At 42.7% G+C, this 11,287-nt stretch overlaps 1 protein-coding gene across 1 annotated transcript; it reads right to left on the reverse strand.

The window, feature by feature from the left end:
• On the reverse strand, positions 1–7,708 carry gpr176 (G protein-coupled receptor 176). The gene is made up of 3 exons (XM_036542891.1): positions 7,298–7,708; positions 3,660–3,912; positions 1–1,285 (listed from the first exon to the last, which is right to left on the reverse strand). The coding sequence occupies exons 1-3, from the start codon at positions 7,536–7,538 to the stop codon at positions 124–126; spliced, it is 1,656 nt and encodes a 551-aa protein (XP_036398784.1). The 5' UTR covers positions 7,539–7,708; the 3' UTR covers positions 1–123.
• Between the last annotated feature and the right edge of the window lie 3,579 nt (positions 7,709–11,287).

Here is an 11,287-nt window from a genome sequence, read left to right on the forward strand (position 1 = left end):
CTCAACGAATATTTCCCTGCCAGAAAAAGAAATGCAGGCTGATGAGGCTCATAAGGGGAATTCTGTGTGCTCTGTGAGAGGGATGAAAGAGAGTTTGCTCGTCTATGGGAGTCAGTGTGGGTTTCAGGGGTCCACTTTGGGGAATATGCTGACTTTGTTGTTCCTGCTGATGCGTCTCTCTGACGTGCGGAGCTTGGGCTGCTTGGTCTGGATGAGCTCCTCGGGGGTGTTGCCCAGTGGGGGGAGGAGCCTCTTTTTGCTGTTCCTGGTCTCTGAGAGCCACTGTGGGGGCAGCTCGAAAGGCCCGAAACCGAATTGCGTTGCATACTTGTCACCACCTTCCTCTGGGTCCGAGGGCGTGGCTGGGGCCACCTGAGCAGAGGACTCAGCGCAGCTGTGGAGAGGGGAGCTCCTGGGGGCCGGAGCAACTGCCCCGGCCCCTGCAGTGCCCTCCTGGAGCGGTGGCCCGAGCCCCAGGCCGGCGCCGGAGACCCGCTCCTCCTCGCCGCGCCGGAAATCCCCCGAGCCCACGGAGCGCACCTCGTTCTCCTCGTCCTCCTCGGAGGCCCGGAAGATCTGCTGCTGGCCAATGTTGAACATCTCCAGCAGCTGGCTGCCGGAGCGCACGCCCGGCTCGCCCACCGCCTCGGCCAGGCCGCCCGCCCTCACCGCGTTCCGCCGGCTGTAGCGCCGGTGCAGCTGCGCCAGGGCGCCCAGCAGGCACTTCCGCACCGACCCGTTGACGGTGAGGAAGAGCAGCGGGTTTACGAGGAGGGACACTTTGGGCAGCCAGACGGCGGTGAGCAGCAGGAACACGGACACCTCAGGGACGTCCAGCACCGAGCGGTAGACCACCAGCGTGGCATAGGGCACGCTGCAGACCAGGAAGATGAGCACCATGGACAGCAGCATGGCGTGCAGCTCCGCCTCGCGCTGAGACACGTATGGGATGGAGATGCTGTTCTGCGGCGTCCGCAGGGCAGCGATGATCACCTTCTTCTTCTGGCTGGCGCTCAGGGCCCGGCGGATCAGAACCATGAGGAAGAAGACCACGGCCAGGGGCAGGATCACAGTGGTGACGTTATAGGCCACGACGTAGACCAGGTGGCCCATGGAAGGGCTCTGGGCCTCCGTGCACAGAGCCGTGGCGTAGATGTCCGTCACGTTGGTCACCGCAAACACAGGCACGCTGGCAACCACTGCGTGGACCCAGATATAGATGAGCAGGTCTCGGGACTTCGTGTCTGAGATCTTCCTCTCTAGAGGATATAAAACTGAGTAGTACCTGAAAATGAGAATTTAAATTATTTTTAAAAAACTGTTGTGAAAATAACAAATGCTTATCTTGCTGTAAATTAGTCAGACATAAACATGTAACACAATCAGTAAAACACAGCTGTTGCTGTTAAATAAATTGTTAAAAGCAGTAAAATGATGTTATCCCTCCCTGGTACACTTCCAAGTACACTTATCACTGTCTGCTAAAGACAACAAAGACATTATATTACATTATTGTCATTTAGCAGACACTCTAATCCAGAGCAACTGACATAGTAGGTTACAATTTTATCCATTTATTACAGCTGGATATTTACTGAGGCAATTGTGGCTTAAGTGCCTTGCTCAAAGGTACAACAGCAGTTCCTCTGAGGGAAATCAAACCAGAAGCCTTTCGGCTAGGAGGCTTGCTTCTTACCACGACACCACATTGCTTCCTGAATGACCTTGATTCTACCATTCAATACAAACATGATATGATATACTGCTATGGCCAGGCTGCACTGCTGTGACATTGTGCATTGTGTGTGACATTCCATCTTCTTTTTTAGTTATCTCTTAGGTAGGTCATATGGAGGTATGCTTAGAAAATGGGCTTGGGAGGGTGAAGGGCTACCATTGAAATATCTACTTACGTTAAACCCATCTGGTATGGAACACACTGTATAAACAGTGACAGTTAGTCAGCTCAAACAAGGAAGTCTGTTGAGCGAATCAATAATGCCACGCATTAATAAAAGACATTTATGTGAATCTTTCCTGCTGCTCTTCACAGATGGGTGCTGAACTGGGAATGAAGGAAACCATTTCTGTGACATAGTGATATCCCATGTAATCATAAAGTCATGGTAAAATCCATTTATTTTTTTACTTAACCATAACCATCAGACTTCAACAGAGGGATATTTCCCTGTCGACAGCCACCTTGCCCAGGGACCTCTAACCTCATGCAGTCTGATTAGGCTAAATCTGCAGCACATGCTATGCCTTAATCACTCTCACTTACATTACTCAGAATGGGCAAGAGAGTTTGTGCTACGGTACTGCTCATGAAAGGGATACACAGCAGTGCCCCCAGTGTGTACAGGCCAGACTGCAGTGTGTGCACATATAGTAGTGTGTGTGTGTGTGTGTGTATGTGTGTGTGTGTGTATGTATGTATGTAGGTTGGTATGAGGATGGGTGTGTGCGGGTGGCCAAGTGACTGTAGGAGTGCTTTCCACTCTGAACATACCTACTGGGTAAAAGAGAAGTTTCAAGGATTATGAAATTATATACCGTAGCCTATTACACACAAAAACCATGCACCATATACAGTCTTCATAATCCACATTCATAAAATGTACAATGTTCACAATTGTACAATTATTTGTTGAAAATGTGAATCTCACTTTTTTCATTGTATATTTTTCATATTTTTCTTTTTTTTTTAATAATCAAAATCCCCTTAGTTATCATCTAGGATTACTTCATTGGTCTTGAGGCTGAAGTATAACATTAAGCCAATGATCCCAGCATTCACAGAAAACCTGGAAACGGGACACTAATGTGAAAAGTTTTGAAGCGGCTGCTAAAAAAAGCTGGATCATTTAACAACACAGTGCATACGGCTCGCTTTCCACACAGCATTCTCTCAGCACTGGTGTGATATTGACGCAACCTCCTGAGACCAAAGTGAGAGGAAGCTATGGGAGTGTGGTGAGACAGTCATTTTAAAAAGAGAGAGGCTCCTTTGGCGAACCATTCAAAATGTTTATCTGCTATTTGTATTTCTAAAAAACCAATATGCTTTGACTTAAAACTTTCATCAAGGCAATCTTTTTATCAGACAACAAAGAAGCTAAAACAGCAAGAAAACCTCTTGGTACCTCAGAGCAACCAATGGGAGTGCAAAAAGCTGGTTGTTATGACAGCAACTATCTATTAACCAATAAACTATGTTGTATTGAAAATTAGAGTTGACTGAATGGTCTGACGCACTCGACATGTGTGCCCTGCCTGGGACCTATAGTGTCATGCTCCCACTCAGCTGAAGAACAGAAACTTTTTCAGACGACAACAAAAGCACAGATATGTGGTATCACAGTCTTCACAGAGAGGTAAAAATATGATACACAAAACAAAAATGGCAATTTTACAAAAATACAAATAGTAAAAACTAAATAGTTATACCAATATTTGAATAATAAAAATCTAACATCTGACTCTTCTGCTTCAATTGTCCTCCAAATGATGCTTAATTTTTAAAATCTGTTTTACTTGTCTCATGCATATTGGTAAAACTAGAAGGTAGAGCACCAGTACCTTCCTTTGGTTTTATGTCTATCTGCTTTGTATGCTAATCCTTTTTGTTTCCCACTTGAAGGACAGTGGCCACCTACCTGTCCAGGGCAATAGTTGTGAAGCTGAGGATGGTGACGGAGCAGAAGAGCTTGTGGAGGAACTTGATGACCTTGCAGAAGAGCAGGGTGTAGACCCACCAGCAGCAGCGGGGGCTGGCGCTCAGCGCAATGTCGAAGGGCACGCACACCAGGCTGGCACAGATGCCTGAGCACGCCAGGTTCCTGATGAAGCGGTTGGTGACTGATTTGAAGACAGTGGTGCGGCACGTGGACCACAGTACCATGGTGTTACCTGTTACAGTCAACACAGAGAGGCATTGTTGGCATACTACAGCTATGCACAGTCTTGATGAACCCAAGCAAACCACTTGATGGCCAGCAAACCACTATAGCCATATATGTGTATGAGTGTGTGTGTGTGAGCGCTTGTGTATCTGTGGCTGTACATCTTGTATTTCTTGCATATCTTGTATATCGTGTACCTTACATTTTGAATGAGGATAGAGAATGTTACTCAGTAGAGGGTATTTGTTTATTAACTTTGCAGCTATTCAAGTCATTAGAGCAACTCAAACTTCATGAATTGTTTACTAAGACACTTTCTGGCTGTTTTTGGCATTTAAAGTCAAATTGATACCTAAATTGATACCCAGTAAGCTTTCATATGGTGCAATGCAGTGGGGCTCCAAGAGGGACATATATATATGTAATGGCAAAAATGGAGAAGTATGATACACCTTGCTTTGCTAACATAAAATAAGGTAAAAGCACAGAATACATTAGACCTGAGGAGCTAAACTTAGCTGTTTATTTCTGTCAATTCCCTCAGTGACGCGCTCTTGCAATACAGCGCTATTTATGGAAGCAAACCTGTTGCCAAAGCAAACCATTGAGAGAGCTGCATTTCGAAGTGCTTTAAAAGACATATCCTTGATCAAACAACATCACTCGTCTCACTAAAATTGTTGGTTAATATTTCAGTCAGCGGCTTGAGTAATTAAGTTTATCAGAATTTTGAGGAGTGATGATCAAATTAAATGTGCATTTACAATACTGGGCAAATGTTTACTGATCTACCTAAAAACTGTTTGAAAGGTATATTATGGAGTCCAGACAACAAATACTATATCAAATGCATCCAAAAAGTAATTACCTAAACAGGATATTGATCAAATGTTAAATTTCTATTACTCTCAGTAGGTATAAAATTCAAAACCTCATTGGACAGCTTTCCAATTTTCACTTTAGTTGAACAACAGGAAGGAGCCATAATGACAAGAACTGTCCGGATAGGGTAAAACGAGGAAAGACATGCTGGGAACAGAAAGGAAGTTTGGATAGACAACGCTGCATTTAGTGGCAAACCAGTGAGTACTCTGACCAAGCCCTCATGCTCCACTGTTTCATCACAGCCATCACGTTTTCCTTTTCCATTCTCAGTTAAAATGGACCGAAGCTGACAGCAATCTGTGCGCCAGCGTTTCATCTCTTTATGGCAAAGAGCAAACTGAAACGAAACAGAAAATCAACAGTGTGTTTCCTGAGCCTTGTCCCAGTCTTGCTTTTGAATTTACATTCGTTCGTTCATTTGGCGGATGCTCTTATCCAGAGCGACTTAGAAGAAGTGCTTCCAAAAGGGTTAGGTAATTAGCCTCATGGGTACCGAATCATTAGCGCCCTCCTTGAAATGCAGTGCTACTGTGGGGAACGCTGCCGCGAGCATTGCAATTGTTATCACAGGACGCAGGACTATGAGTCTGAGTGCTCACAGCTGTCCCACATGAGTCCTTCTGCTCTCTTCTGGCCACTGGCCTGCAGAGGACTCCCCCAGATTTGTGGAATGCTATGGTGCCACTGAGCCAGGTACATGGCACCTAATGTAAGCACTTTATATGGTGCAGGATGAGGGCCTCTGCTGAGCAGCTAGAATGATAATGTGACCACACATAGCTAGCTTGCTACAGCAAGTATGTGAGAACATCCAAGAGATTCCTCTCACTTTCACAGGGCTTCAAACCATTTTGCTGATTACTTGGAGGTTCCATGAATTTCTTTTGTTGTTAGATTTTGGAGCTTTCCCTGTGGTTGTAGCATGCCATTGGTTGATGTGAAAAAAGTTAAAGGTACTTTTCCAAGAAGCCATTTTCACAATGATTAGAGAAATGGTATGAGAGAATGTACAGTCTGGAATGAAGGATCTATTCAATCAGCAGATCAGAGCATGATGACTTCATCTTCATCTACTTTTGACATACCATCTGTTTATGATTCACCTTATTTCACTGTCAAAGGTCTTTAAGAATTTTGTTAAAAGGGGTGCAACACTCAGAATGTGACAATGTATGACAGATGTCTTCAAGCATCACAACTGGCGTTGGCTAATGGTGCATCATTTATGACAGCTGCTCTATACTGCCAACAGCCACAGTGTAATCCTCAGATAAAACATCTTCTAGTAAACAGTCCTCCATCAGTTGTGTGTGTTCACTGTCTTATACTGTGCATTTAACAGATAAAAAACAACTGCTTGTATTGGTGAGGAGGCAACTGAGACAAGCAATATAAACTGCAAACCCCCCATCATATGCTGCATTTATAGTGCTAGGGAAATCGATTCTTTTTTAAATCAAACATTATTGGTGTTTGAACTGTGGACCTGGTTGTAAGAGGGCTCCTTGGTAACCATGCTCACACATCTGCCTGGATTAAATCGACACTCTAATGTTCTCATGCAGAAAGGAAACAGGTGAGGCCCAAATCTCAGCACTGGACACTGACGTACTTTTGTGGCTTTCATATAAAGACAAAAGAGAAGCCACAGCTTCACACAACGAGTCTGCCAATTATTACACTATTGCTGAGCAACTGAAATGGACTGTGACTACCTGCTGTCCTACACATTAAGTCCCTATTATGCTAAGTAACAAAATCTCATTGTTACAGCACCATAACAACATTGTGAGAATGGCAAGAGTAATATGTCTGCTGTGTTGCATTTGTGTTTCAAAAATTTCGTTACTGCCCTGTACTGCAGCAGCTCCTCAGCACATAAGAAGATTTGGACTGCTTTATGGCAGCTTGTCAAGAAGGTGCAGTAACGGCTCAACAACAGAAAAAAACTAGTTTGCCCTGAAGCTTAAAAACCAATGGTAAATGTTCACTACACTGAGCCACCATATAGTTACAAAGTGAGGACTGTAAGGTCCAGCATTGTATTAATTACTAAAAACAATTAGGAGGACATTTGACATAAACTGTGTCTGAAAGGTCCACGATGACCTGACTGGTATACAGACACAGGTCATTTTTTGTCTTGAATGGCAAAAGAAAAATTGTACCTGTCAAGTAACAAATATAATTCTTGATTTAAGATGTAGGCCTACGATAAGCCAGGACCACTTTTAACCATAGGGATAATGTCTTCTTCGGAGTATGCAGAAACCAATAAATGTTTTGATCGTTTTAATTTTTTTATTTATTTCTTGCTCAGCAAACTAGTCCATTTTCCATTTGGCACAACAAACATTTTACAACCGGTCACTGAAGCTATTCAATGTTATATGTTGCTCGTGGGGGCAACAGCAGTGTCGTAGTCGAGATTTGAACCTATAGCTTTCTAAAAGTTGAGCCTCATCACTACGCCACAGTGCACAGAAAAGTTCGTGCAATTCACTCACCCAACAAAGATCCGATAAAGATGAGAACCTGGATGGTGACGGTGAAGTTCCTGTAAGTCTTCTCCTGGCTGTATCGACGTCTATCCAGAGGAAACATCTCGTTCGCACTCACGTTATCCCACAGTGCCCAGGGAGTGGACGTGTTTTGGAACTCGCGGATGCGGTTTGCTGGCGTGACTACCCCACTTCCATTTCCAGTTATCAAGGCCCAACTGACAAAATTATTATCCTCCTCTTCCATGTTCGTTGTGTTCACGATTTCATTAGACGCCAGATTACATCACAACGACTAAACTAACAAAGTATGAGGTGACGCTGACGCCCTTTGATTAGTGTATTTCACAATACGTAGTTTACCTTAATGTGACACAGACTACACAATTCGTGGTAATTATTTAATTTCATCATCGCATTGTGTAAATGCTTCATGAATACGAAAAGTTGAAAAGGGAAAGGTGCTGTGCTTTTAATTTCATTGCCTTAGGGTGGACGACCCCCAATCGTTCTTATTTGTTGTGCAGAGCTTATGTCTTTCTTGCTTGTAACAACTAAAGAGCCACATATTTTCGGCTACGAGATGGACACATATGAATGCTGAAATAAAATTACTAATACAGGAAAAAAGCATATTTCATACAAGTCCACTTACTCTAACTTATTCATTCTCTCCAATCTTCCCTTTCCATACATGACCCGGCGTGTCATCTCCCGTGTGGTAGTTGCCAGGAGACATTGAAATAAGGGCACTTTACTGAAGGAAAAGCAACATCTGGCAAAATCTTTTCTCCAAAATTGTCTGCCATATTTCCCAAAGCTTTTCCATTTTGCATCTCAGACGATCTGCAAACCAAAACTATGTGATCTGGAAGAAATATGTGTTCTGTGTATATCACGACACAGCGCCTTGTTACTGGACGACTGGATAAGGTATATGTGTAATAGTTCTCACATGGTATGGTACAGCATCTGAATAGAATATTACTACGCGTCTGAGAACATATGGAGTAGCCTCGAATAACATGTAATATTGGCGGACAAATACATTTGACCAATCATGAAACCCTCCTTCAATTTGAAAGAACTGGGGCTACCTTGTTCTCTGCACCAGTACGAAATATAATTAAGCGCTGCGCACAATTCACAGACGACTGAAAATAATGAAATTTCTCCCACTGGCTTATCTCTAAAGCATTATCACAAAGTCCCGTGTTTTAATGCAATATGGTGATCGTTTTCAGCCTCGTGTATTTACGGATTTGCATCTGAAACTGCCCTTCTGTCCACAGAAAATATGACAAATGTACTCACCACGAACTGCCCTGAGCTGTACAAGGCGACTGCGTGCATTGGTGATTATTTACGCTCAATCGGCAAAAACTGTAAAACGGCCAAAATGCTTTTTTCGTGTGCTACAGTTCCCGTCTGGTTCGAATAGTATGCGCCAGCGCCGAACAGACTTAAAGCGTGGCAGTCCACTGCCCGTTTTGATATAGCTACATTTCCCGAGCTGAGGGCTGGAGCCTTGTGGTAGTGAGCCCCTCCTCCTAAAACCGTGGATTGGAGCAGGTGGGGAATGGGTATCTAACTGTGTCTTTATTATATCAATGGATGGTGAAATCCATGAAAAGAATGCATGACGCTTAACATTCCCGCACCTCTCAAGGTGTTTTACCATACGGCACTCCGTATAACAATAGTATGAGTTCAATTGATTCAAAGACACGGACATATTGGACATTATAATATAAATAAATTGACCAAGAAGGTCTGTAAACTATTAAGATCTGTAAACCTCTTAAGGGTGATACACTAACTCCAGGTGTTATTAATTTGCATAATTGTTTGGTTAGTCGGCTTATCCAGTGTGGTACAACAAACATGTTATCCGTTTATAATGCTAGGTAGTATACAGTATATGTAGGCTACTGTATATGTAATTCGGAATTTTGAACTGTGTTGTTCATAAAACACCACAAAGCAAACATTGCAGCAAGGAGAGACATTCCTCCTAGTTTGGTTTCATATTGGTTATGTGGAATCTGCATAGAAGTGGTAGCTTTTCTACCCACCGTAGAAGCAACATGGTCTTCATAATGAAAGGTTTACAGGTAGGTCTGATGCAATATAGTGCACAGAATGACTCAAAGACTTAGGAATACTGAAGCCAGGCTGTCTGCTATTACCAAGTTAAGCACACAACACACACAGGAGATCAAGAGGGCTACGTCAGGTAATGGAGAGAACAGGTTGAAGACCCCTTTCTCCAGCTTTTCATAAGAGAATTTCTCTGGGGTCTTGGCCTGAACTCCTTTCATATTCCATTTGCAACAGAAAAGGCCTTCACCCAGGTGCTTTCTGATGTTCCTTTTGATTCTGCGACAGTCAGAAATGTATGAAGGATCCAAATATGCTCCAAGTCCGAGGTGCATCTGCACCTCCCACATCCTTCATTTGCTTGGTAAGCTACTATCAACCAGTTGCTCATGTTGTCTCAGAGCAGACCTTGGTTCCAATGACAACACAGAGGACACCTCTTACATTCAGAATCCCAAACTCTAGAGCAGTGATTTCATCACTGTGGTTCCCTTTAGGTAAACCATGGCCATAGTGAAGAACTGATAAGAAAGTGTGGTAAGGAGCAGGGGTTCTGCTGTTGTACCCTTGGGCAAGCTACTTAACCCACAATTGCCTCAGTGAATATATGAATGGATAAAATTGAAAGTTGCTCTGGCTAAGTATCAGTGTATCAGATAGTGTTGGACCTCCAGTATTGGAGGCAGTTAAGATCAATACCTGTACCCAACGCCAATTTTCAACCTCATGAAAATAATAAACATTACATGCCAGTACAGAATACACTAATTGAGAAACAATAATCAATCAATCTGCTACTCACTGAAAATAGTCATCAACTTCATATTTGTTGCATGGGAAAGACAAAGAGTATTGGACATTTACCAGTGATAATCTTTAAGCCATTTAATTAAAATATCTCTGTGGGTTTTTTAAAAGCCAAGAAAGCAAAGAAAAATTGTTGGTAATGCTGAAGAAGGCTGGTAAGAACTAGGGTCCACAATCGGACCTTTAAGATGACTAGGAAACAGAGAGACATTAGCTAGCCTTGACTTGTTTTGTAGATGACTGCTAATGGTGTTGGACCATTTTGGTTGGTCAGGATCTTTTTTGGTATGCAGAGAGAGATACATATGTATTTCATATATTTGGTGGTTGGTACATCAACTTTATAGAAATGTAGACCGTTATTTGCATAGAAGTGTAACCACAGATGTTTTGCCATTGGATATCAAAGATGGGGAAAACCCCCTATTTGCATGTTATTGTATGATTCATGAAAGGATATACTGTAGTCATGACGTTACCACTGAAATTTCACACCTGGTCCCATGTAAGACCAGGTGTGAAATTTCAGTGGTAACATCATATGACATGATCTCTGTGTAACTGATTAAATTTTCAAGATAATCAGTCATTGGCAATACACTACATAAAAATAATTTTTATAAAGTAAGTAATGTTCACGCTATTACTGAGTACTCTCAATATTATAGTAGGCATAGATATTGTAGTGGCATACAGCACAGACTGTGGCGTGACTGAGCAATTAGATTGTGAAAATTAGATTTACAGAGAATCCTCCAGGCACTGTGAGGAAACACAAGAAGACAACATGCTCATACAGCCTATAATTTAGAGACTTTATCACCTTTGTGTCAGTTTGATCAATACCCTTTTAATAAACTGAGTAAAATCAATTGATGTGCAAAACTGGATATGCCTGTATGAGTCTTCTTTTAGCAAAGGGCAGCTTCAATAAATCACCTTCTGCAATGTGAAGCATGGCCTCTCCAGTGGTGCCAGGTAAACCTGCATGTTCAACCTGAAAAATTAAGAATTTACTCCCAATTATCCAGCAAAGGGTCATCAGGCAACCAATTGCTTTCAGTGTTTGAGTGAAACGAATAATTTGCT

The sequence above is a fragment of the Megalops cyprinoides genome, chromosome 12 (genome assembly GCF_013368585.1).
Source record: "Megalops cyprinoides isolate fMegCyp1 chromosome 12, fMegCyp1.pri, whole genome shotgun sequence".
Classification (NCBI taxonomy): Eukaryota; Metazoa; Chordata; class Actinopteri; order Elopiformes; family Megalopidae; genus Megalops; species Megalops cyprinoides.

Coding starts and splice junctions, on each gene's coding strand:
- gpr176 (XM_036542891.1), bottom strand. CDS start 7,538: ATGGAAGAGGAGGATAATAATTTTGTCAGTTGGGCCTTGATAACTGGA. Junction 3,913..7,297: donor CTTTATCGGATCTTTGTTGG/GTGAGTGAATTG, acceptor TGACTGTAACAG/GTAACACCATGGTACTGTGG. Junction 1,286..3,659: donor ACAACTATTGCCCTGGACAG/GTAGGTGGCCAC, acceptor TCTCATTTTCAG/GTACTACTCAGTTTTATATC.